The following is a 26832-nucleotide window of genomic DNA, read 5'->3' on the forward strand; positions in this document are numbered from 1 at the left end:
GAGAAAGGAGAAAGGGGGGAGGGGAAAGAAAAGCTGGGAGGCTTGATAAAAAATGTTCAGTGCTATCATATGACGTTTCAGTGCTATTGAGACATGCCAAAAACATGCATATTTGTGTGGTTTTGTGTCATCAGGGGCCATTTTAGTTGGCTTCAGTTGGACCGAAGGGTATTGGAACATGAGTTCCCCAAGAAGTCTGGTCCCATTGTCCTCTACTTCTGTGTCAGGTGAGTCTTTCTTCATTAAATGAATCACCTGGCTTACTCACACAGTGTACAATGGTCTGTCTGTGTGTGTGTGCGTGTGCGTGTGCGTGTGTGTGTGGACGAGAGACAGAAAAATGGGGGGAGTGCATCAGTATGTGTGTTTGTGTACGCTCATGCTATGAAATGACTCTGACCCTGGTGTTTAGCTCCTGCCACAGGGCCTCAGACAATCCATATTGGCTGTATGCAAATACGATCCAATAACACAAATGTGTCTGAATCCCATACAAACACAAGCCATGCCATTTCTTCTAACTCCTTAAGACTATATTTTATACAGAAGCCCTTAGACGAGGTTTGCAGCCCACTTGTGAAAAGTTCACCTGTCAGTGCAATGCTAAACGGGTTAGAAGATGTTCTGGAGTCAACCAATGGAGAGGCAGGTGCTCTTCTTGCTGTTGCTGTAGCGGAGTCATCTCCACGGTTGAAGCCAACTCTTCTATGACCTGTAGGCAGAGTTATGAAATACCCCTTCAATCCCACGCTGCTCTCTCAGCCCTTTGCACGGCTCGTACAATGGCCCCACTGATACCCGAAACGCTCCTGACGCACTGGATCATGTGTGTTTTTGTGTTGCTGTGTGCATGTGGCTGTTGAATCTTCAGTGGGCTATTGAAAAAGAAAGACAAAGGCACCTGACCTGAAAATACATTTCCCAATCTTTTTTAATCTCAAAGCCAAATGCACAGCACTTCTCAAACCACTCTCCCAAAATACAAGCACTCACACACACACACACACACACACACACACACACACACACACACATTCAATTAGAGCCTGAAAGGGAAAGCCAAGGCTTTGTTTTGGGGCCACTGGTGTGCTGCGATGTCAAATATACCCCAGGGACTGAGCCTCTGTTAGGAACAAACATAGCAACGTGACGCACATTAACGCTGCTACACAATGTCATCGAGTACTCACTTCCAGGACGACATTCATGACACAACCCGTCATGACACAAAGGGGTGACTGTAAAGCAAAATCTGATTGTTAGCACATAGACTCATTGTTCACCCCCTTTAAATAACATTGGTGTTATTGTGCATTGTGATATATTCAAAAGATGTGCAGATAGGTATTTTACTGCCATATCAGCCAACCGCACTACACCAAAGGCACGTTGACCCTCCCTCTTTATCTCGAGTCACATGGAAACCAAGCCAGTGTGCGTTTGTCTGTGATGGTCAGGGTGGGAGTCACTGTGTGTTTATTTACAAAGACTAATAGGGGTTTGAGGATGTAATGTTGGGTGAGCGGGGACATTGTGAACTTTGACACCATTTTAAGGCTTCACCCCCCCCCACCACCCGCACCTCTCCTCCTAGCCTAATCTCTAACCTCAATCTATCCAAATGTCACACCTCCGCCTACACACACAAACACACACACGCACATCCAACCCTATTTCTAAGACGGCCGTACACACGTATGCAGATTCAGGAATATAGTGGAACAACTGTCAGCCCAAATGTCAGGCCTGAATCTATGATCAATTTAAACTTAAGCTCAATCTTTTTTGTGTGTGTTCATGCACAGGTGCATGCACGTCATGTATTTGCATGCTTATGTGGTGTTATGCCTGTGTTGCCAATGAATGCTAAGCAGGTGCCCACGTACTGCTGATTCAGTGGGGGCCTTTTTGCATGCTTGCTGCTGTGCTGGCCCTGTGTGTATGTCTCATCAACACTGTGACTTTAATTAAATGTTCCCACTGAATATCGACAAGGCTCCTCTCATTCTCTCTTGCGGCTCAATTGGTAACGCAATTTACGCCACCCCGATATTGATCCTCTTACAATCCCTACAAGCACACAGGTCAACACATTTAGTCCCGTGTGTTCCTAGAAATATGTGCTCTTTTTACACCCAGAGATACATCAAGTCATGTACTTCATATTTTGAGACGTACATTTCCAACAGCGGAGAGCTAACGATGAGCAGCCTCGTGGCGTACCATCGGTAGCTCCCCTCCGGCTCTGCATGCATTCATGAGCTAAATTTAGAAGGCATTATTATGTTAGCTTGCTCCTCATCGCTCTGCCAGAAGTGGGTTACTGTGCTTCTCTCTCCAGGATGTGTGTAAGGACTGTGCATGTGGAATCACGACGCACTGCTGATGATGCAGGGAGGCAAACAATGTGTGAAGTGCATCATGGGCACATTCAATCGGTGTGTGTGTGTGTGTGTGTTTATGTTGTGGAATGTGCTCACACTAACAAACTAATAATGGATCATTGCCAGCCACCCTGGTGAGAGAGGGAATTGGTTTGATGGGAAGTGAAAGGATGTTGGTTTTTGGGTCAGCTTTTGGTATGATGTGCCCCCCTCTGGTAACTTTGGTTATTGCATTATTTCTGTCACGTACACATGCCACTACCATAGCCTTCATGTTTTACATATAGCTGAAAGTCAACTAATGTATTTGTTCCCTTTGCTGAATTAAATGTGTTGAAGATTCTCCTGCTATCTTTTCAGGTTCTACATAGAGAGCATATCTTACCTGAAGGACAACGCCACTATTGAGCTGTTTTTCCTTAATGCCAAATCAATCATCTACAAGGTAAACTAATGATCTTGTCCCCATTATATATAGTAATTCTACTGTCAACTTAATGGATAATGGAATATATCCTGAATCATTCAAGGGGTGGTAAGACGTACTTTGTAACATGTTATATGAAACCTAAGTTTCCTTCTGGAATTGAACGGTGGTTTGCGTTTGCGTAATTAGGTTTTTGGAACCATGCCACTTCATTAGCCCATTTTATTCTAAATGAATAGGCCTGACTAGACTTACATTGGTCTCTACATTGATTTTGTGAAGCCGAAATTGGGAACCGGTGGCATCAGCTGTTACCCATCACGTTATGTGCTGCACCGCATTCCAGCACTGAGCAAATCATTTGACACACTTGCTGCCATCTGTCACTGTTGCAACACATCTGTTTACAGTGTATTGCAATTGCTAAAACACAAGTTCTGAAATTAGGTCCATGCTGTTCAAACTCTAAAAAAATAAAAACATGCGATACACCCTCACATAGGAAAAGCGATGTGAAGATATCTCTAAAAGCAAAAAACACAGGTGCTTAGTTTTGACTGACGCGTCTAATGGTGACAACCGTGTGAAGCTTTTTATCATAAAGGGTGTTTTGGAATTTCACACTTGGCGTGAAGCTCACATTGGACCCATTGCTGAGTGGACATGGTCAATAGTTTAGCTTCATTAGTTGGTGGTTTCAATATTTATGCCACAACAGTCTCTAGTTGGTTTAATTTCTCTTATCATTAGTCTACCTGCCACCCCTGTGGATGCAATGTATATCCATGCAAACATGTACTGTAACATTAGTATAAACCTTAGTGTACACAACATGCCGTGACATCAGTCTTCAGCAGTTCTCTCTTCTGACCAGAGGAGGGCGTGTGAGGCCTGGAGCAAAACAGCCAAAGGGCGAGAGATAACTGGGAGACTGTCATCAGACATAATGTTGTTGACTATGGTGGAAAGCTTCCTCCGAGCCGAATCCTAGTGTCATATTCAGTGTAGCATTCTAACCTTTAATGTTTCAAGTTTTGCGTCGGTTGAGTTTGGGATGGGATGCATGTTCTGTATAGTGCATTAAATACAGGTTTCTATCATAGATTATATACATAGTAAAGCAAACATTAATTCAGTCCAGTTTAAGCCTAGTTGTTCCACTTGCGAGTCACACTGTGGTGTCCAATAGGACGACAGAGGCTATGAAACCAAGTAGTGTGGTTAGAGACTGTCCCACAAACCGTAGTCCCTCCGGCAGCTCGGTTAACACGTCCTTGAAGAAGATATCAGATCCCTCTCCGCTCATTCATCACATCCCCCTAATAAGAACTTCTGAACACCAACGATCTCTCTACCAGCTTTGCTGACCTGGGAGAAGGGCAAACACAAAGAGAGCAAAGCAATAGAAACGTTTCTTTTAGAGAACGTTGCAAGTTCTCCATAGTTCCAAAGAAGTAGATCAGGATATACAGTCACCTTCTGCTGTCAGTGTTTGTATAAGAACTGAAAAACATTCTCACACAGTACAACAACCTCGCTGGGTGGTACACTCAGGGTGGGTTTGTGTCTAGTGTTTCATCCAGGCTGTCTGATCTCCCAACCAATTAAATGGTGGATTGTAAAGGGAACATTCCTGGCATACTTGACCCGCTACTCACTGCCCGCTAACCCTTATCCTTCTCCCCCTCAACGCACATGTCATGTATGTATATACACACACACACACACACAGAGTGATGCGAACGAAAATCAAAGAACACTGCCAATTAGCGATTCTCCATTCCTTTACTTTTAACAAAAATGAAACTAGTTCAATTAAAAAATCTGCTTTGGAACCAGTAATAAGGGCATCCATGATTACCTTAAACCCCCTCCATTTGCCACTAATCTCAGCGCTCCATCCACATGAAGAGGTCATGAAATTAGAGAGGGGAGACGGGAGAATAGAGGGGAAGTGGTAGGGAGATGAAAGGAACCAGAAACCCGTCTCATATAACTAGAGGATGATCAGAGGCACGTCCATTTTACATCCGCACAGTGTCTGTTTTATTTATCTACTGTCTGCCAGGAGTATGACCATGTGTCATTCACGACCCCTGTCCTCTCCTTTCTCTATTTTCCTGCAGGAGCTCATTGAAGTGGACAGTGATGTTGTCTTCGAACTGGCTTCCTTTATCCTACAAGTAAGCGTGTGTGTGTGTGTGTGTGTGTGTGTGTGTGTGTGTGTGTGTGGATGTCTGTCTGGATGTCTGTTTTTTGCCGCTAGCACATGCAGCCAAACATTCCAGTTATTCAGTTAGTAGTTTATTACTCAGGAATGACAGTGTTCCCCTAAAATGTCTCCACAAGCTTTTGATTTTAATTTCCAATTATTCAACACATATTATCTAACGCAGTCATCAAGCTGTCAGTAATCTGCAGTGACATAAGGAGGTTTTAAATCCTAAATAACTCTCAGCTGTCTTGGTTGGTAGCCCAATTCTTGGCTCTCAGCTAAATTCTTGGTGCAGTCAGTGCTAATGTGTAACAGAGCACAGGGGAAGCGCTTATACTTCACAAATTACCCTCAACATCAGCCCTTTCTCTCTCCTATCCCTTTCTCAGAGTTGGTCAGTCCATTAGCCGTGATGCTGCGGGGTCATGTTACACATAGGCTGAGCTGAGTGGTTTGTCGTGTGTGTGTGTGTGTGTGTGTGTGTGTGTGTGTGTGTGTGTGTGTGTGTGTGTGTGTGTGTGTGTGTGTGTGTGTGTGTGTGTGTGTGTGTGTGTGTGTGTGTGTGTGTGTGTGTGTGTGTTCTGTATGCAGGTGCAGATGCACAGTATCAAGTATCTGCTCTGCAGGGCTTCAGAGGTTTCACTTTAGAGGGTTTAGTGTCTCCCTCTGATTCCAGCACAGTAGACCTGACTTCACATTCACCAATGCAAACAGAACATAAACACATGTTTTATAATCACTGCTTGGTGTTCTCTTTTCTATTTATGTGCTCTCTGTCTCACCTCTCTTTTTCCCTTTCTGCTACACAGGAGGCTAAAGGAGATTTCACCAGGTAAGCTCATATGTAACTAGTTATGGTTATATGTAATGTACATATATGGAAGCACAGGTTGTTGCTTTCAGTGTTACCTTTTTACTTTACATGTTGATTTATAAGGGAGATGAATAATAGAAGTGATATAATTTGTCTGTCTGCTGAGCATTGAGGGGCATCACCCAGAACTTTTTTTGTGTTTTAGCCCGATTTACATCCTTCCCTGTTCTTCTTCGGTTCACTCATTTCAGACTGATGAGGAAAGCATTACAGAGGATTTTGTTTATGTTTGTATGTGTTTGCATACAGTATGTGTTTAATTAAAGACAGGGCCTGTGTTGGGAGTATCTTCTTCCCAATTTAAGATACATGCAAATACAACCAGAAAAGTGTAAAAAGGTATCCGTGCCTTACAACAGCTACATTGTGTTGCTATGAAGCTTTTGAATCATATGCACGTTCCTGTGAGCTTTGTTCCGCTCCTCAGTTGTACCTGAGTGCGATGGTGGCCGTAGTGTAGTATTTATACTTCATCCGCTTGTCGTAGCACAGATAACAGACTACAGCTGCCGCCACGTCTGACCTCATTTCCGCCGGTGAAAAGAGTAAATAAACACAATATCCCGCGGAGGGTTGGAATGTGACACACTCTGGAGACATTCCATTCTCCCTCCTCCCCCTTTTCCTTACCATAGTTGTTCCGCACGCACACACACACACACACATACCTCCGTGCTCTACAAACTACTACACACTGCACCGTTGCTCTTTACTGCCTTCCACGGTTCTCCCTGTCACTGATTTTCCTTGAAAAATACCCCTCATCACTGACATTATTGGCAAATGTATTGGCTCTTTAGACATTCCTTTTCTAAAATAAGTGGAATAATACTTCAACCCCGACACGCAGCTGTGTTCACACGTTGGAAAGCAGGCGGGCTGTGTCCATGGGATCCCTTGCAGGGCATCAGCTCAGAGGTTTCCATGTTCCCAGGGCTTCCCTCAATCCTCCGAGGCCTTGGTGGAGGCTGGAGAGAGGCTAGGTGGATTAGGGCAGGGTATTGAGGCCTCCTGCTTCTGGGGGTCTAGAAAACACAATTGTGAGTTTCTCCGCGCGGTTCCCTGTCTCCTTTATTCTGCCTTTGCTGTCGGCTTTTCCCCCATCACAATTTTATCTCCTTTTATCTGTCATATATCTTGCGTGCCTGTGTCTGTTTTGATTCTGTCTTTTCTCTCCTGTTTCCTACTCTGATTGTCTCTGCAGCTGTTCTGAGATAAACAGCGTCCAGTTCTTGCAATGGAGAGCATTAGGGCAATTGGCACAGATAATATTTCATTTTAAGAAATTCCTTGGATTATTCATATTACGGTTCCGTGCTAGGCCTCAGTTTTTGAATCAAGCGGTTAGACCTACAGGAGAACAACGATGGTTCTTGCAGAAGTGGTGTTGATCATTTCTTGTGGTTTCTTACAGTAATGACGTTACCAGGTCGGACCTGAAAAAGCTGCCTGCTCTGCCCACCCAGGCCCTAAAGGAGCACCCATCTCTTGCTTACTGGTGAGAGGCTAGTCAGTTATCCAGAAAAACATCTCAACACATTGTTTTCACCATTCCTAATATTTGTCCTTTATTTACTGTCCTACAGTGAAGACCGGGTCATAGAGCACTACAAGAAGCTCAATGGGCAGTCCAGAGGGCAAGCTATTGTAAAGTAAGTGTGTGTGTGTGTGTCACTGGGTCTGTTCACTCTATGGAAGCTTAGCAGTATACATGTAACCCTGACATGTCTGTCTTTCCTCACAGTTACATGAGCATTGTAGAGTCTTTGCCTACATACGGAGTACATTACTATGGTGTTAAGGTACAGTTTTTACTACTCTATCTTTCCTTAGTTTCACACACGATTCACACACATTCATGTTGACTGTGGAACTGCAGGCTTTTGGAGACATGACGAAGCTTGAAGCTCTCCATCAATCCCAAGCACATGCACAACCACTCCCGAGGTAATTCTTTTGTTGTGTGTTTTAGGACAAGCAGGGGATCCCATGGTGGTTGGGTCTGAGCTACAAAGGCATCTTTCAGTACGACCACCAGGACAAAGTCAAACCCAGAAAGGTGAGATGATTTCTTCAGTTACTGTTTCATTGAGCGTTAAAATCAGCTGGTATTTTTTACAATGTTGCAAAAGGTTTCTGCACCAGAAATGCATGACTTCCGTCATCTTTTCATTTTCCCCACCTACTTCTTCAGAACATTGTGTTAGGGAAGGGCACTAACAATGCTGTACAAACACGACTGTCTGGAGACATTCAGGCTCGGAATGCTTTACATCCGCTGCTGCTTGTATTTATATTTCTATGAATTCCCCCCCCTCCAATCCAATGGAGAGCCTTTACTACCTCACCCCCTGGCCTCCAACTGTCTTTACGCCTTGGTCTGTTGCATTCAGCCTTGACTTATTTCAGTTAAGACACTCACACACTCTATAGCCAATAACCCCCCCCCCCACACACACACACACACAGGAATTGGGCTGAACATCCTGGTGAATACTTCCTGTGTGACACAGCCTTCCTGTTTGCCATTAACATTGTGCTGTGTGTGTGTGTGGGGGGGGTCTTGATGTGTGCATTCCAGTGTAAATTACTGTCTCATCACTCAGCACCACCCCAGCCTCATTCTCCAGGTCTCTAAATGTGTTGTAGCCGCTTTGGTGTTGAATAACCTTGCAGATGGAAAAGAAGTGCAGTCCACATTATCTGACAATGAAATCATAGACTGTCACGCTGAGGAAACTGTTAAAGGTCACAATGTCATTTTACTCTACAATGTGTTTATGGGAAGAACGTATAAAGTGAGGGACTTCAGATGTCCCGGAGAGCGTTGAGGGGGGAGTTCGGGTCGATCGCGTTCCCACACAAAAGACTTATCAAGCATTCAGCAGCCTTAGCAACAGTCCCTGTGGTCCGTTATGCTGCGGTCCTGAACCCCTCACTTTCATCCCCTCAGTCTTCACCCTCACACACATACCTATTTAAAAGAAGAGAAAGTAAGGTGAGGCCTGCTCACCGTGCAAGTGGGATTGTAGTCTAAGGAGCTTGAGCCAAAAGAGATTTGTGCATTTCATGTCTTGTTAATGCAACATCACAAGACTGACTAAATCCTAATGAACACAGTAAGGTTTTTTCCCACTAATCAGGCAGAGAAAAGCAGGTGAATGGTGCTACTTTCCAAAGTTTTATGATCAGAGACAGGTCACTTGGAGCTCTCCATATGTTATGGTATTAACGAGAGCCATTGGTATTCAGCAAAGCTGGGAGAAGAGCAGTTGATGTAGCGAGTCAATCATCCAGTCCAGGTCCAGTAACCACTGGCTCACAGCTTTTCAGTACTATGACCCAGTGAGGTGGAAGCAGAACACTAATTATTAGACATTACGGGCCAATTATCATCTTTGGTCGCAGTAAAAAAAAACAACAATGTTTTCAACACAAGCCTTTCATCAATAAGCGACTTAAGTGACTTTGAGTCGTGCTGTAGATTAGGCGTGTGTTCCGGAGGCAGATGTGTTTAATTAGTTCCTTCTTTTTACGGGGGAAGATCCCTGTTGTTTTCTAAATGCAGACCATCCACCGCGGCCTCAACATTTATTTGGTTACGTTAACTTTTCCCCATCTACTTACCGCAGGCCACATGCAGACATACGTAGACCGGAGTTTACAACCGAGCACCACGCCGTTTCTATGCCTCGTTAGTGTGTTTTGACTCATTCAGACAGAGATTATAGGGTCTATCTGTTGACTGACCACCTGAAGGACGGAGGCCAGCACAGCAAAGCCTTTGCAGCACCGTGAAGAAGCTGCCAGAAGGTTCAATCAAACAACGCTGTGGTTTAAATGAATATCATCTCCCATGCGTTTCAGCTGGGCACACACACACTGACTTTAGTTTACCTTCTGTCCGTGTTCCATGAAAGGCAAACAGGCACATACATCCGGGTCTGATCAGTTTTTCCATCAATGCCGTCCCCCCCAAAACATTACAACCAAAACAGGAACAACAGGAAGTGCCTCTGGAGTGTGTCGACATCTCCATGACAACTAGTGGATGTAGTCCTGCACAACAGACCCCACCCATGGGTTTAACAATAGTCTTTGAGGCTTCGTGGCTGGTTCGAGAAAAACAAAATTATTCACATATGCTATTTGAATTTTCTATTCTTCCTGTAATCCCAGGGGAGTGCAGGACACTGAAGAAAGACCTTTACACTCTATCAGATCTGACCTTTTCATCCATAATGGCCTTTAGCTCGACAGACATCGTGCTGTGCACATGACTGATTTGACACCCCAGATATATTTTTAACACCATTAGCTCACATCTACAACTTTTCCTGCAACTTTAAAGTCTATTTCCAAAATCGTGGCAGCTTCCCACAGCTTTAGTGGTCTCGTGCCTGAACACAATTTCAAACACCAGCCTCTCCACTGCTCTGGGCCATATGGAGCCAACACACACACACACTTGTACAGTGAATGACCCCCTATCTACCCTGCCCGCTATATTTAGCACCATGCTACATTAGCGTTTCACACTTCATTTAAAATGTACGGTACGGCAACAGTTTTGATAAGGGCGCCACTTTTCTTTCTTCACGCTAGCAGACACACATACACACCAATAGACACACTTGCAACATATGAACGCATGCGTTTACATTTTTTTCTCATTTCTCCCACTCCTCCCCTTTCCTCCCTCTCATCCATCTATCCATTGTTTCCTTGGCTGTTAAAATTCCTGCTCTGTGACCTTTTCCTCCCTTAGCTCTCTTTTTCCTCTATTCCTCCTTCATCCTGTCATACTTGTGTTACTCATGCTTGGTCAGTTCACATCAGAGGTTTGCGTTTGTGTGTGTTTTTTCAATGTCCGCTCCGGCCACCTTGTGTTCTGGAATAGCCAACAACGTCTCTTTTCTAACAAGAAACTGACTGTGTGTGTGTGTGTGTGTGTGTGTGTGTGTGTGTGTGTGTGTGTGTGTGTGTGTGTGTGTGTGTGTGTGTGTGTGTGTGTGTGTGTGTGTGTGTGTGTGTGTGTGTGTGTGTGTGTGTGTGTGTGTGTGTGTGTGTGTATGCGTGTGCACAAAGGTCTGACTAAACACAGCGAGGGCATTTCAATTGTTGGGGCTACAGAAAGCTTCTTTCCCCCTTCATCACCCCTCCTCTGACCCCATGTTACACACATCCAACCACATAGCCCAGAGCAGGAAGCATAGTCCCTCAGGGAGGGAGGAGGGGTCAGCAGGAGGGGAGAAATTAACGCCCCCCTCCCTCTCCGAGCAAAGCTACAGGAGAGGAGGAAACTTCACTTTACACACTTTCCCTCCACCAGCACACACACACACACACACACACACACACATATGCCTGCAGATGGTGAACACCCACCGACTCATAACGTCCTGTTCCCCTGTGTCTGGGAGGATTGTAGACACACACACACACACTCATGCCGTGGAGTACGTTTGGGGGGAAACTTTCTCGCCCAGCTGGCTTTGGCTGCATTTAAAGAGAAGCCGATGGTTCATAAAGAGAACGGAAAGAAGGAAAAAAAGAAAATCCGAGCAGAAGAAAGAAAGCCTCCTCCCTCTCACGCTGTCGTTCTCCAGAGTGAGGTCATCCAGCGGAGGGATCTGATGTGGACATGCCTGCCTGGTCTGGACCTGATCAGAGAGCCACAGACTAGGTCCTCTCCCTGCACCTCCTTCTCTGCTCCCAACTCCTCCTCTTTGCCAGCTTCTTCCTTCCTCCTTATCCATTGCATTTTCTCTCAAAACAAATTGGAACATACTCCGAAGAGAATAGAGGATTTGCCTGAGGCTGTGTGGATTTGATGTGAAGCGTTTTTTTATGCGAGCAGCCCTGAAGAGCGTCTGTTTCTCCTGAACCTCAGGTGTTCCAATGGCGTCAGTTGGAGAATCTCTACTTCAGAGAGAAGAAGTTTTCAGTCGAAGTTCATGACCCAAGAAGGTAAATTTATAACTCAAATTTAAGGGTACAACGTTGAACTGCATGATACCAGTTCTAATTTTGGGGATTGAATGTTATGGCTATTGATTTTTTTCCAGCTAATATTTGGAACTGATGGAATTTTCCCTCAGTTATGGACAACTTCCAAAAGATCCCCCTACAAATTACCACTGTGCCATATGTTAATGTGTTAACATTCAAACTACGGTGCAGAAAAGTAGAGATGGGAATCTAATTAATGGTTGCAGCATTTGTCTTGGCAATAGAGCGAGATATTGGGGATGTCCCGGAGGAGCCTCACACAGATTGATCGGATGATTATTAACACACTTGTGCGGCTGCATGCATGCACAAAAACATGTGCTCCTTCACACACAGAAGGATAGATGGCTGCGCGATAGCCGGTTTGCGTAGGAAGTGACCTCTCTTGTGTTTATTTCACATGACTGTATATGTGGAGTGTTATTCTACAGACAGAGAAAGGGAGCGAGCGAGAGAAAAAGAGGCAGATCTTTTTATCAGAGGGTGAAACTGAGAGCAGTGGTGTTTTCTTCTTCAAAGAAAGCTGTCATTAGGGTGAGCGGGTGAGCTGGTCAGTTGCTTAGCTGCAGATGCCTGTTTAAATAAGGATGGGTAAACAACGGTGAACATCGTGTGTGGCTTTGCAAAAAATATCTATCATCAGCCTTGCTCTAACAAACCGGTCATTTTTTTCTCTTAATAGCCATAGACATTGTTGAAGTAATCGAGGAAGTGTCGTGTGTGTGTGTGTGTGTGTGTGTGGGGGGGGGGGGGTTCCACTGTTGTAAATAAGCAGTCACCTTTTTGTGTTCAGTGTATATAAGGTGGCCTTGTGTCCGCTCTTACTGTAGGGCGTCGGTGACCAGAAGGACATTCGGTCACAGCGGCATCGCGGTGCATACGTGGTACGCCTGTCCTGCCCTCATCAAGTCCATCTGGGCCATGGCCATCAGCCAGCACCAGTTCTACCTGGACCGCAAGCAGAGCAAGGTCAGCAGGCCCACCACACACACACACACACACACACACACACACACACACACACACCTGCCCCCAGGCCAGAGACTTGGTTAGAAATGAGATACAGCGAAGTCAGCCAGCATGGTCAGTAAGATTTCATGTGAAACGATGTGAAACCCTCCATTCTTGTGTCCCCAGTCTAAGATCCATGCAGCGCGGAGTCTGAGTGAGATCGCCATTGACCTCACGGAAACAGGAACCCTGAAGACCTCCAAACTGGCAAACATGGGAAGCAAGGGCAAAATTATAAGTGGCAGCAGCGGCAGTCTGCTCTCGTCAGGTCAGTAAATGGTCAGTGTGTGTGTGTTTGTGTGTGTGTGTGTGCGTGTGCGTGTGTGTGTGATTGTACTTGGAAGGAAAGAGCTGGAGAGAGAAAGGTTGATACGTGTGCACATTAGTCTTTGCATATGTGGTGGTGAGGTGGAGTCTCGTTGACAGCTGGAGTGACAGAAACAGCTGCTTCCAGAAAAGAGGCCACTGATTCCATACTGAATAGTCTCACACACACATACTGTACGCCCACCACACCCAGCGTCTTTCTGTATGTATGGAACGCCACACCCACGCTCCATGTCTCACGGGCACATCCTCCACAGGCCCCTGCCCCCTCTAAATTTAGTGAATACAGGAATGAATAGGGCAGCAGGTCAGTGTACAACTTTGCCGTGGTCTTTAAAACAATGCGTATACGTGTTGAACAAGTAACAGGAGTTTTGTACATTGACTAAATTTTAATAAGAGAGGAAAACGTCCTTTTAAATGCAGGCAGCGAAGTGTTCTGCAAGTATTCTGAATATTATCCAGATACAGAAGAACACTTTTTTGAACACAAAATTGCTCTGCACGTGTTTGGAATCATCCTTTTCTCATCCATCTATCTATCTATCTATCCATCCCTGATCGTATCCATTTCTCTCTTCAGCTCTCCATTTCAAGTCTCTTAATCTCCATTTTCTTCCCTCTTTGTGACTCTCTAATTCCACCCCCACCCCGTATGATACAGGGTTTCTCGTCTTATCCATTTGGGTGTTGTCACTTGACTTATTGGTGTAAATATGGTGATTTCATAATCCAACTGCATGCCATTTCTGTCCAACAACAGAAACATGCACCCCCCCCACCCCTCAGCCGACATGGCTCCCTCCGACTCGTTGAGTTTCTCTGATCAATTTGAAATGCTTTAGCTGCGAATGCGAGGCTTCAGGAATATAAACCCAACAGAATGTTTTTGGGCTTCACGGGCAGTTAGATGGACGCAGATGTTTGTCTGCGTATCTAAAATAGTGTAACTTGTAACAATAGATGGCCATTTAGTGTTTCTTTCTGTCACAACTGTTTCAGTGGGTTCTTTTGTTTTGTTGCTATATTTGACCACAGAGCCATTGAGGGAGCTGCAGAGGGAAATGTATGTGTTGTTTTAACAGATCATGTTGCAAACAAGATTGGCACCATCTCAGGGCCTTGGAGATCGTGCGTCATAGACTTTGTCCTAAACTGCCCCTTCCTCAAAACACCCACACTTGCAACTTGGTTCCCTTCTCAAAATATTCCTTTCACTTTCCTGTAAACATCCTGCAAGGATTGCAGGTGCAAACACATGTTCTACCTTCACAAAGAGTTCCCTACAAAACACACAAACACACACATATGCCCCAGACTCCTGCCCTCATGTGATGTGTTTACTGAAACCGTGCAGGCTCTCAGGAATCGGACAGCTCCCAGACAGCTAAGAAGGACATGCTTGCGGCACTGAGGGCTAGGCAGGACGCCCTGGAGGAAACTCTCAAAAAGAGACTGGAGGAACTCAAGAGCATCTGCATCAGAGAGGCGGTATGAGCAAACACAGATCAGGCAAACATTTTGGATATGGGATTTGTTTTTTTTCTTCACTTTTTCCTTTCTAATATGTCGCTTTGTTTTCTATTGCAGGAGCTGACAGGGAAGCTTCCTAAGGAGTACCCTCTGGATCCAGGAGAGGAGCCACCCACCGTCAGACGGAAGATCGGTACTGCCTTCAAGCTGGATGAGCAGAAAATTCCCCCTAAGGGAGAGGTGAAGCTGCAATTACTTGTTCAACTCCTAGGTCCCTTAGAACTGTCAGTGTGTAAAACAAACACATATTACTACATAGTACCTGCGCCCACCACTGTGCTGCAGCGCTAAGTATTTAAGTGTGTTGATCTCCTTTTAACCCAGCTGTAATGCTAATGAGCCATTTAATACGCGGTATATGCTTTACAGATCAAACAAGCGTTAAAGGCTCATGAAGTTACACATTGAAGATTACGGGCTGTTCAGGATTACATTTATTTAAAGCCAGACTTAATACTCACATAATCCTGACCTCGTGGTCGAATTAATGTAACCATAGAATACCTCATCTATGCTCAGTTTTATAGTATGCTAAAGAAACAGAGAACACCAAAAAGCCACAGTCTGAGACGTCTAGGACCTGCATCTTTGTCTTTTTGTGCCACAGGTATATTTTCCAGAGCAGCAGAACTTTTAAAAATAGCAGTATTCTCGCCACAGGAAGTGGTGATAGTAGGATTGTGTGCGCTCCTTTATGTATGCACGCATGTGGGTGTGCATTGCTGAGGTCGTCTGCTTTGAAAATAATCCAGTAACACAATATTACAAAACCGCCTCGTGAGCAGAAAGATGTCTCTTAATTCACACCTTAAACTCATACAAACAGACGATTTAAACGTTTCTATAATACTACTTGGCAATTTACAGTGTACTCCCCCAAATGTCTATTGTGGAGGATAGACATATTTACAACACATTTACACTTTGACAGATTACTTTTTACTTCCGCACCACAAATCTCAGGGGACGTGTGGAGGAGATCTGTTATTATTAGGGTACAGTGTCACAAAAGAGAATATCGAGTGGTGATAAAATGCAGCAGAGATGAATGTTTTCCGCAGTGTGTTTTCTCTGGCACGGCTTTGTGTGTGTGTCGCATGGGCGGGTTTCAGTCTAACTCTGTGTCTGCCATCCCGGCCTTGTTGTTTTTGGATTGTGCAGTGATATATCGTTGCTAAAACTGTTTTGGGAATCTGCTATCTTTGTGTTACTCAAGAGTTTGCCCTTGTGTTTGTGCTTACCCCAGGAGGAGGAACTGGAGCGTTTGGAGCGCGAGTTTGCCATTCAGTCCCAGATTACAGAGGCGGCCAGGCGCCTTGCCAGCGATCCTCATGTGAGCAGCAAGAAGCTGAAGAAACAGAGGAAGACTTCTTATCTGAACGCGCTGAAGAAGCTCCAGGAAATTGAGAACTCTATCAATGAGCACCGGGTCCGCTCTGGCAAGATGCCTACGCAGAGGGCTTCACTTATCATAGAGGGTACTAATATATATCCTATTCACTACGGGGAAATGAGATTGTAATTTTGATATGGTGTAATTTGCCACAAGACAGAGCGGTGTTCTTCTCATGTGCTGTTTAGGGGAATGAGAAGTTCCAGCGTTGTTGCTTTCAGATATGTCAAAGATTGTTTTAGAATGAGGCTTTTAATCTAGAATTTGTACAATCTTTAGTAAAGTATTTATTTCTCTGTCCTACAGAGGCCAATATTGGTTCTGAAGATAGTTCATTGTCTGACGCACTGGTCTTGGATGATGGTGAGTCTCTATCCTTCACATTATGATACAATAACGCACAGATTTCTGAAAAGATTTTATGAAAGGGTGAACTATTTTAGAATGCTCCAACCTAATTCAATTTAAACTCTATTTCAGATGATCCACAAGTTACAGGAACCCCCACCTTTTCTCCAGTAGCATCGCCTCACAGGGGCCTCCCCCCTCGACCACCATCACACAGTCGGCCCCCACCACCTCAGTCCCTAGATGGCCTGCGACACCTGCACTATTCGCGCCCTGACTACGATAAGTCACCCATCAAACCCAAGATCTGGAGTGAATCGTCACTGGATGAGCCCTACGAAAAAGTCAAAAAACGCTCCTCTCATTCAAGGTATGAGGGTTTTTTTCTTAAGCAGCATCAGTGTTGAGCAACTGTGTATTAATGCAGTGTGTCAGCTCATTTAAAGAAACTATTTAAGATGTTGTTTAGTCATCTCAAATGTAATTATAATACAAATAATGTAACCGGAACGACAAAAACAAATTCTTGAGATTCAGATGCCTTTAGAAGCCAGGCTGCCTATGTAAAATAAATAATATTGATTATTATTTATTGTTATTTATTTCCCTCGCCTCTTTGTCTAGTCACAGGCGTTTCACCAGCTCTGGCAGTGCAGACGCAGGGGGTAGTAACTCTCTGCAGAGCAGCCCCATCAGGAACCTCACTCACTGGAACTCTCAGTCCAGCATGCCCTCAACCCCAGACCTGAAGACCAGGAACACACACTACGTACACTCCACCAGGTCAGTCTTCATACCTTCAGCGCTTTACTGGTTATTTGATACTGAGATCTCGCTGTAATAGATAAGGTAAGCTCTCACATCTGGCTGATGTGCGTACCCAAACTGGAGTATAGGGTCACAGGGCTCCCGTTCCTGGTTCTTAATCATTAAATCCACGTTTACATTATTCCCTAGCTCCGTGCAAGCTCATCCTTCATATTCCACCTTTCCGTGTCGCTGCATTCCACAGGTCGGTGGACATCAGTCCCACACGTCTGCACAGTCTCGCTCAGCACTTTAGAAACCGCAGCTCAAGCCTTGAGTCCCAGGGCAAACTGTTGGCGCCCGACCCCGACGCACACCCGCACACTCTGGTGGGCGCGCTCGGCAGCCCTGACTTTTTCCTGGTGCCCGGACGCAACTCCAACGGCTCCGACCCACTGGACGACTGCTCATCCTGCACCAGCCAAAGCAGCTCAGAGCATTACTACCCTTCTGGTGGGCCCCCCAGCAGCAACCCCAACTACTCCACACTAGGAGAGGACTCGCCCTCCAAAGCCAGGCAGAGACAGAGGCAAAGACACCGGTAAGCATTCATACAATAACTATAGGCGCTATATATTTAAATACATTTTTAGTAAGTTTTGGTTTCCTTTCTCCTCTCTCCAGGTCAGCAGGTCAGTTGGGTTCCTCTAATTCCGGCTCCATGCCAAACCTGGCAGCTAAGAATGGTTCGGGTGGAGGCTCGAGCGGAGGAGGGATGGGTGGGGGACACCACGGAGTCTACCTCCACAGCCAGAGCCAGCCCTCCTCCCAGTACCGCATCAAGGAGTACCCGCTGTACGTGGAGGGCAGCCCGAACCCTGTGGTGGTGCGCAGCTTGGAGAGCGACCAGGAGGGCCACTACAGCGTCAAGGCCCAGTTCAAGACCTCCAGCTCCTACACGGCCGGGGGGCTCTACAAGGAGGCGTGGGGGGGGGAAGAGGGGGGAGAAGGGACCGGCCGACTCACGCCGTCCCGCTCTCAGGTCGTAAGGACTCCGTCGCTGGGGCGAGAGGGTGGTGGAAGCGGAGGCGCCGGGAGGGCAGCGGTGTCTGAAGAGCTGCGCTGCTGGTACCAGAGGTCCTCGGGGAGCCTGAAGGAGAGGAGTCACTCACACTCGGGATCTACTTCCTCCGAGACGGGGTCGCAGCAGGGCACTCTGGGACATAGTCGAGGAAGTAGAGTAGGGACCCTCGCCAAGTGCTCTCCAGGTTAGTCATGTTCATTTATTTATGTTCAAATCCTCATTCTTATATTGTTAGTGGACTCACTTTTCTCAAATTTGATATTTGATATTTGATACTTAATATCTCACTGTATCAACTAGATTCAAACATAGAACAGTCTGTTTCTTTACATTTGTGTTAATTGGGGAATATGGATACTGAGTGTGGAAATCACTGTACTGTTGGACAAAAACCACCATGCCCCGTGTGAGGATTGAACTCACGACCTTCAGATTATGAGACTGACGCGCTGCCTACTGCGCTAACGAGGCCTGCTGCAGGGAGTCATGTGACTCTTATAAACTCTGACCCCCGGGCCCGGGTTGATCACCCAGCTGTGGAACACAGCTAACATTCCTCTGGGGCTCATCTCACTCCAGCCCCCTGCCATGTGTGTTTGCTCTGTGTCTGCGCGTCCATGTCCTCTCAACGCATGCGTATATTTTGCCTCTTTGTGCTACATTCAGCATGACTAACTGTCAGTTTGCTCCCGTAGCGGCGTCCCCTCACAGCCAGAGGAGTGTGACGCCCTCCAGCGAACACGCAGCCACACCAACGCCCCCCTGTAGCCCACAGCACATCCTCAACTGGCAGAGCGGGTAAGAGATGGACCAACGCACCCAGCAGCAGACCGGGTGTACGACAAGTTTGGAAGAAGAAGATTTTCATTTACGTTATTTTAGGGCACACCGAATTGTGGCGACTCAGCTTCCATCTATCCATCTTTATCCAAATTTCACTCTAACATCCTCACAGGCTTTGTTCCTCCCGTCATCTGATATTGTTTTACACAGCTGACCTCATCCTCGGGAATGGTTTTCATGTGATTTGGGCTTAACATCTATTTTTAAACCTTCCTCGTCTCTCGTCACTCAACTTTTCATTATACTCTGCTGTTTGAGGTATTGATTCACTCTCTTTGTTCCTTTATCTTCACTCGTTTCCCTGTCATCGCTCGCATCCTCTTGATAACCTTGTCATCATGACAGTTTCTCTTATTACCTAATATTTGTCGGTTCTTTCTCGTCTCCCTCTGTCTGCACTAACCCTCCTTTCCTTGTGTGTGTGTGCTCTCTCCTGGTTTAGAGGCACAGCAGACTGCTCTCCTACTGAGGACGTCTGTCAGTCTCCCCCTCAGCCCAGCTCTGATGCATAGAGGTACCGTCTGTGGTCTTGACCTCGCAGTGGTCTAAACCTACAGTGTACTGTTCGAGAGGCACAGCAGCAGCAGCATAGCAGAGGGAAAATAACCTTGCAGAATTTTAGCGAAGCTAAAAAAAGGAAAATCTGTAGAAAAGTGTCATTGCACACACACCTCTAAAAGTGTCAGGCCTACGTCACTTATGTGACGTTAACGTTGGCTTTTATCAACATATGTGGGGGGGCTGACAAAGGGGATATTTTCTTGCTCTTGTTGACGGTATCTGTGTCATGTGCTCCTTCTTCGGCTGCATCTGTATCTGATCTCTGCATGTGCTCTGCTCTGCGGTTTGACACTGTGGCTAATTCCTGACCGGATTTACTCAAATAAATACATGTCGTACTAGTATGCTGTAAGTGTGTAACATTGAACATTTTGTTTTCCACAAGCCGAAATCTCAAAAGAAGACAAATGCTTGAAACCTTGGTGATGGTCTCAATTTTGACCAATTTACCAGTAAAGATGAAAGGCTTGTCTGTGAAGTCGGTCTCACATTGCTCCGTGTCTTCCCCTGCAGGTCTTTCAGTGACAGCTGTTTTCTCAGCAGCCCCTTGTGTTCGGAGCTGGCCGATGTGCAGTGGTACGGACGTGATAAGGCCAAACCTGGAACCCTGGTCTGAGACCTTCCCACAGGGCCTAAAAAAAGTCCCATTGCCCTGTCCTACTGTCCCTGACTACGACCCATCGACAACCAACAACCTCATCCTTAAGGCTCCACAACAATCCCTCCCTGAGCGGACCTGATGTGAGCCTCCCTCCATCCACCACCCCTCCGTCACGGCTCAGCTGGAGTGGGACATACTCGCTGGGACTCGCAGGACAGACTGAGAGGTGCCACCTCAGCTGTTGAACTGTTGCCCTACAGCCCCTCAGAGCCCGTTGGTTACACTCCCTCGCAGAGGGTTCACCGGCAATGGGGCAGGGAGGAAAAAAGGCGTTAAAAATATCAAGCAAACAACAAAACTCAACACAACATCGGCTGTTCCGTGATCTGTTTCATATCTCATCTTTCGTCCGCTGACCCGACCAGTGCACTGCCACCCAATCAGAGGATACCTGCTGGACTTGAGCCACCAGTTCTAAAAAATCTCCAGGCCCATCTCCAGGTGTTGGGTTTCATCATTCCATTAATGTTGTTTGTCTTTTTTCTTTATTTGTCCTCGAATATGTTTATAATCAAAGAAGATAACCCAGACTTGTGAGAAAATGTTAACAATTTTTAACAGACGTATAGATGACATATTCAAAGTTTCTCAGTTTAACCCACAACCAAAGACAACTTACTGGATGGCCTGGTCACACCATGGTCCCTGGGCTGGTGCCATACAGTCACCAGAGGGAATTCACAGTGACAATTTCAGGATGGTTTATGGGACTCCATCTGGGATATTGGCGAGGACAATAGCAATAACAAACATTGTACAATATGAACTGGTTTGAGTCGACCGTTTTGCGACGGTCGAAGTAAAAGATCATTCGCGTGTCACCGGTGAATCGGGAGTTGGGGTTATTGGGTTCGGCATTAATCAATGCTTATTTCAGTGGCTTTGTTTTTACAATTACGCCATCATTTCATCTGGGCTGTAGTTTTGATGTACAAACAAGATATTCTCACTCTGCCGTTTAGCATTTGTCATTTTTCACGGCTGTCGACGTCTGTAGGAATTACTTGTGGTGATACTAAGCCTGTTCAATGATAAATCTCTGTAGTGAACCATCTTTTCTATCACAAGTGTCTGTTCCTCTCTGCAGGTCTTGTTTCTATACCGGTTCCTGTCACCATCTGTCACTCACTCTTTTGTAGCCCCGGGCTTTCAGGTCTTTGTGTCCATCTCCTCAACATGACAGGAGCGACCTGACCGAAGACACAGTGTGAACTCAATCACAGCCAAGACACGCACACCGGAAGTCACAACACACACACAAAAAGTACAAATGTGCCAAACATGTTGGTGCTTTACATTTGTTCTGTATCACAGCACTGGAAGAGCTGCAAACAGAAAAATATGCCCTCGCAGTCTATAGCCACTGTGCAATGTCTGTACACAACACAAGCACAACATTAACCGTGTCTACGAGGGCCGGACATACAATTGGTAAATTGTACTTTTCCACTCCCACTATTTCAAAGTAACTATATAACTTTTAGAGTCGTCAAAAAGGGCAAAAGAGAAAAGTAGAAAAGCCTGAACAACGGACATAAGTATTACATGAAAGTGCTCTTTTTATTACAACGAGGACATTAATGAATTTCTTGTTGGACAATATTTAATCCCCGCTGCCAGGGCAGAAGTGAAGCCATAGCCAGAGCTGAAGTAAACAGTTCTTTAACCCACTCGAATGGAGAGGGTGATGTTCTCACACATCCCAATCAACAATCAGACATTCAGATCACAGTTAGAAAAGCACACCTGGTTTTGTAAGAAGGGAGTAGAACTCTGCATGTTTCATTTGTATCTAAATTGTTTTCTTTCATCTTTTCCTTACCACAGTCCAATACATTTTGTTTTTTGCTTTTCCAAAATGTCCTAATTGTTGGTAATTCCCCAAGATGTTGATTTATTCTACATCTCGGACCATCATGTGCAATTGTAAACGGTGCAGCGTGTTTATTTTTGGCACAGGAGGAACCCTGTGCATCTACCCTTGTCCCCCCCATAATGTTGTTTTTCCTTTTACGCACTCACACCGGCTGTTGTAATCTGCCACTTTTTTAGACTCCGACGTGGCACTGGAAAGTACTGTCCACTCCCTGCATGGTTGGTTCTCCAAGAGTTGCCCACCCGCTTCCTGGTCAGATTTGATCAGTTTTTACCCCATGATTGGAACCAGCTCTCCCTGGTTACCTTATTAGAGTGCAAGCTTGATCCTGCTCTGCTCACCCAGTCCACTGTTAGTGTGCTAAAACACAGTCCCATGCATGTCTTGCCACTAAAAAAAAAAAAAGAAAAACCCAAAGACATTCAGCACCCGCCTTCAATACGGTAACATTAGCACATATTGCTCCATAGCGTGCCCCATTTCAACCTTGTGGTGATCTCTGAGCCCAATGTGAAGAAGTGTGACGTCTCTTCCCTCTGTAGCTCCAAACACACCGTTTTCTGTGCTTCATAGACATGTATGAGGGTTTTTTGTAATTCTCCCACGATATGAACTCTATTATAAGTCTTTTCCTGTATGTAGGGAGGGGCAGTGTAAGATTTTGTGGGGTTTTTAACATTGACATTCATTGTTTTTTCAATGTTCCATTTTATAAGAACTGTATTGTTTTGTTTTTTTTGTTCTGTAACAGTGAATTCAGGTGCTACAAAATGACCAGTTACTGCTTTGTCATGTAGGACTTTGACATCTTCATTGTTATCAATAGATTCATTTACCAGAATGAAGCTTATTTTAACAGACAGTTTAATAGTAGAAGACACTTCCCCAACCAGACAATAGAGCATGTAACTTGACTTTATCAGTTCTGTTCAACTGTAACAATACATTAAAGGTGTTGTAGAAAAAATGTGGAATTTATCAAAAAAATAACTGAATTCCACAGTTAATTTATTCTTTTTTCTATTAAAATTTGTATAGTAACTTTACATTTTTCAAAACTGTGTTGTTGGAAATTGATGATGAATTTTCAAGATGAGAAGCAGCAGTGTCAGTTATTGAGAGTAAGAAAAATAAATTATTGATGAATGTTCTCAAGATTATGCCTTCATCTGTTTTTCCTTTCCGCTTTCCTTTTTGCTTCAAATTGAAAAAAAAAACAAGAAGATATTTAGTCACTTACTCACTTCCAGGTGGCTCGGATTAAATCCTTCCAGGCCGTTGTGCTGGAAGCATCGGACCTATCAGACCCATCAAAGGGGATCCCCTCATGTAGTCACCACTTCCTCTCTTCCGGACACACTCACTACCGTGTCAGCACATCCAGGCCTCAGTCACTTCCTTCTCACACTCTGGCATCTGAGAGAAGGAAGGAAATCCCGAGGGGTCTAAAGGAAGAAGCACTCGAAAGATACAAGATATTACTCATCATCAAACAGCTGCACAAGTCCATCTGGACCGGGTTCATTTCACGCATTTTGTGGCTTTAGATTTGCATGTCACATGGTCGGCATTTCTGATCTGACTGAACAATCGTTCTCTGTGTAAATGTTGAGTGTAAATGTTGAGTGTTGTAGCGGGAGATCTGAACAAATGGATGGTTTGAGCCGCTCAATATATCCACATCGTTGAATACCAGCTTCCCAGACTACAAACAAACACACCCAGGAGTTTTGATATTTTGACATAAGTAGTTTCGCCAGGAATCGCTGGTCAGTGTCTGTGAAGACACCCAAATTCGTCATCCGCATTTTTTTTTACTCTCCTTCTTTGTCGTTTTTATAATAAATGGCTTGTTCCTCTTTGTACTCTCTGAGTTCCCATAGCAGCTCTTCCAACAAGGCAACAGCTGGAAGCTGTTATCCCGACATGCCGTGAGAAACCAGCTCCTCTGTGATTTTTTTCACTCTTGCGCCTCTGTTAGTGTTCTTGTGTGTGTGTGTGTGTGAGCTTACTATAGGAGAAGTATATTGCCTTGATTTATAACCCTAAATAAATCCTTTTCAGAACTCCATGTACTCCTCTATCTCTGGGAGGACCGTTGTGAGTTTTAGACCATGAAAGTGAAGACGTTTTTGCCACATTATGACATTTTGTTCACTCTTTTAAAATCAGTTGTGAGTGGGACGCGATGTGAGCCAACAGGGAAGTTTAGCTCTGTTGGAGAAGTGAGAAGAGTTCTGTGCGATCTTTCCCACTGACCACTCACTTACACTCTAGGGTCAGAAGATTAAAAAGGTGAATTCCCTTGAGACCAGCTGTGGTCAAAACATTTTCCGTCAAATCATTCAGCTTAGAGTAGGTTGTCTTCCCCTCATTTTATGCCCCCGTCTTGGATTCTGTTTCGATGTTAGTGATTACTGATGAGAAACTGTTTCATCGTCTCTGCTTCTCGCACTGAGCGGAGTGATCTCATTTGTGGATCAAATTGAAAAACGTGATAAATCCTCTGCAATGCTGCTCTCTAGTGTCGACCTCAGAGCAGCTAAATGGGGAAACTAGAATAGACCAGAACAGACTGCTGAACCTTGAAAACATGCAAATGTTTTGCTTGATCGTAATGTTTAGTGAGTCAACGCTGTGTACTTTGTTTCCCATTATTTGTCTCAACATGCTCTTTATTTTTTTTATTTGTCGATTTAAACTTTGCTATTCCACTTTGTGTGGTTAAGTGAATTTAAACGCAAAAAAGATGCAACAATGTATTTCACAATATTTCAAACACTGTTGGTTCACCAACCACAAAAACAGTAACTGAGTTTACAGGAGTGTGTTTTCTTCAGATCTTCAAATCTTCTGAGTTTCACTGATTGAATTCCACTTGTTCCAGCAGAGCCCCGTTGGTTTCATCTGGTTCCTGTCCGGGAAAGAACAAAAACACTCAGACCCCATTAATTATTCCAAACTGAATACAATGCTTTCTGCGTTTAAGTCTCACTTTGGGAAGAACTTCCCACTAAAACGTGTGATCATCTGTCCCCCCTACGCCAAATCAGCAGGCTTATTTCTGAAGAAAAAAAACCTCCCTTTGTGCGTACCTGTGTGAGGCGGCTGTAGGCCTGAAACTGCGGAGGACTGTAGCGCCGCAGGCCTCTCAACGACAGGAACAGGACGTAGAGCGACGCCAGACAACACTGGACGGTGAACGCTATGGAGCTGCCCCTTGCAACGTATGAACCAACGCGCTGGTGAGAAGGACGGGCAGGAAGAAAGAATGGAGGACAGTTCACTCACAGCTCGGGGTGGGTTTCTTCTCATTCAGTACATAAAAGCAGGTTAGAATTGTGTTGTTGATGGGCAGGACAATACAGCAGGTTTCAAAGGACTTCTAGAATCACCTGTTGGCTCGTTTTGAGTGTGACTGCCTGTGTAGACCGGAGGCTGTTGGTCAGGATGGCAGAGAAGCCAAACAGCAGACCAAAGAGGTTCAGACCCATCAGAGCGATGATCTGTTCATGATTCACACGCAATTAAGCAATGCAGCTGATGTAAGCAACGAAAGCTACACACCCACGTTAGAAATGTCCACAAAATATGTACCTTTAATTTATTGGCTTTCCTCTGAACCTCCATTGCCAGACTCCCAGCCGCCACATACTGTAACATAAGACCAACAGTTATGATTATAGTATTTTAATCCATCTTCGTCTCTCTCTGTCCCTGTCTATAGAGTTTTTCCAGTTGATGCAGATGTGGACTCACAAATAAGCTCGACCACACTGGTGTTGTCATGGATACGGCGCAGTTGTAGCTCACACAAGCATGGGTGATTGTGGCGAGTATGCAAGCTAATGCACTGAGGATCTGCACCACCTGAGAGGAAGCACAAGGTGTGAAGCAGGCTGACCGTTTAAACGCTTAGAAAGAGTTCAAAAACAACATAGTTTGCACAATCATAAGATAGAAGCATCTCACTCCTGTGACTAAAAGTCTGGTGTTGACCACAGTCCCAAACCAGCGATGAATCCTGCCATTGATTAGCTCCCCATCTCTGGTGACCTGGTTCAATGGGGCGGGGGGGGAGGGTGTCTCCTTAAAAAACACGTGGTACAAACCCTCCTGGAACATGTTCTGTGTCATCTGTTGGGAAGACGATTGTCTACTTGTTTAGGAAAACAAAATGGGGCTTGAAACATGATTCATCAAACACACACACCTTTGATCCAGATGTGACGGTCAATGTGGCAGCTTACCTTCGGCAAATGTTGTCGCGCCTTTTTCCTCATTCATCCAAAATCCCTCATGTCAACAGATCATGTTATGTAGCAAAGAATGTCAAACTTTCAGCCCGATGGTTTTTCACAGTAGTGTAGTAGACTGCGGTGGTCAGAGTTCACTAGAGTTGGATCACAATCTATGACAGAAGTCCACTCATGAGGAAGTCAGCCAGATCATTGGTCATGACTAAAGAGTTTATCAGCTGCTGGGCAAAGGTTACTGTGACTACGTTTTGTCCCCATTGTCCACTCCCATATTCCC

The 26832-nt window shown here is 45.1% G+C and overlaps 2 protein-coding genes and 1 non-coding gene across 13 annotated transcripts in view; 1 reads left to right on the plus strand and 2 right to left on the minus strand.

Moving 5' to 3' along the window:
• Window positions 1-23451, plus strand: part of frmd4a (FERM domain containing 4A) — an 89302-nt gene extending 65851 nt beyond the window's left edge. For 6 of the 10 annotated variants that reach the window (XM_062563045.1, XM_062563046.1, XM_062563044.1 and 3 more), the window contains exons 4-24: window positions 135-227; window positions 2745-2829; window positions 4938-4994; window positions 5836-5858; window positions 7315-7398; window positions 7487-7552; window positions 7645-7702; window positions 7873-7959; window positions 11794-11869; window positions 12739-12881; window positions 13050-13191; window positions 14608-14741; window positions 14841-14963; window positions 16030-16261; window positions 16483-16539; window positions 16657-16894; window positions 17149-17307; window positions 17537-17872; window positions 17956-18539; window positions 19051-19153; window positions 20273-23451. In XM_062563045.1, the coding sequence (XP_062419029.1) occupies window positions 135-227; window positions 2745-2829; window positions 4938-4994; window positions 5836-5858; window positions 7315-7398; window positions 7487-7552; window positions 7645-7702; window positions 7873-7959; window positions 11794-11869; window positions 12739-12881; window positions 13050-13191; window positions 14608-14741; window positions 14841-14963; window positions 16030-16261; window positions 16483-16539; window positions 16657-16894; window positions 17149-17307; window positions 17537-17872; window positions 17956-18539; window positions 19051-19153; window positions 20273-20375 (2983 nt within the window). In that variant the 3' untranslated portion in view covers window positions 20376-23451. Of the gene's footprint in view, window positions 1-134; window positions 228-2744; window positions 2830-4937; window positions 4995-5835; window positions 5859-7314; window positions 7399-7486; window positions 7553-7644; window positions 7703-7872; window positions 7960-11793; window positions 11871-12738; window positions 12882-13049; window positions 13192-14607; window positions 14742-14840; window positions 14964-16029; window positions 16262-16482; window positions 16540-16656; window positions 16895-17148; window positions 17308-17536; window positions 17873-17955; window positions 18540-19050; window positions 19154-19640; window positions 19713-20272 lie in introns of all 10 variants that reach the window. The other 4 variants (XM_037452578.2, XM_037452574.2, XM_062563042.1 and 1 more) reach the window with 3 other exon arrangements.
• On the minus strand, window positions 18754-18826 carry trnam-cau (transfer RNA methionine (anticodon CAU)). The gene has a single exon. It is a non-coding gene; the product is annotated as a tRNA-Met (tRNA).
• A 1696-nt stretch (window positions 23452-25147) lies between the features above and the next one.
• On the minus strand, window positions 25148-26773 carry si:dkey-30c15.13 (uncharacterized protein LOC558731 homolog). 2 transcript variants are annotated; one of them, XM_037452593.2, is made up of 7 exons: window positions 26547-26772; window positions 26269-26433; window positions 26056-26166; window positions 25894-25950; window positions 25692-25802; window positions 25392-25538; window positions 25148-25210 (listed from the first exon to the last, which is right to left on the minus strand). In XM_037452593.2, exons 1-7 carry the CDS (start codon window positions 26577-26579, stop codon window positions 25157-25159), a joined length of 678 nt encoding a protein of 225 aa, XP_037308490.2. In that variant the 5' UTR covers window positions 26580-26772; the 3' UTR covers window positions 25148-25156. The 2 variants fall into 2 exon arrangements, with proteins under 2 accessions (XP_037308490.2, XP_037308491.1); XM_037452594.2 differs by lacking the exon at window positions 25692-25802 and having other exon boundaries at window positions 26547-26773.
• Window positions 26774-26832: the final 59 nt, after the last annotated feature.

Source organism: Pungitius pungitius, chromosome 6 (genome assembly GCF_949316345.1).
Source record: "Pungitius pungitius chromosome 6, fPunPun2.1, whole genome shotgun sequence".
NCBI classification, from domain to species: domain Eukaryota; kingdom Metazoa; phylum Chordata; class Actinopteri; order Perciformes; family Gasterosteidae; genus Pungitius; species Pungitius pungitius.

What these genes read in the sequence shown, in the direction of transcription:
- si:dkey-30c15.13 (XM_037452593.2), bottom strand. Translation starts at nt 26,579, where the DNA reads ATGAGGAAAAAGGCGCGACAACATTTGCCGAAG. An exon ending in CCAGACTTTTAGTCACAGGA is followed by an intron (nt 26,167 to 26,268) that starts GTGAGATGCTTC and finishes GCTTCCTCTCAG; the next exon opens with GTGGTGCAGATCCTCAGTGC. An exon ending in CCTACAGCCGCCTCACACAG is followed by an intron (nt 25,211 to 25,391) that starts GTACGCACAAAG and finishes TTTCCCGGACAG; the next exon opens with GAACCAGATGAAACCAACGG.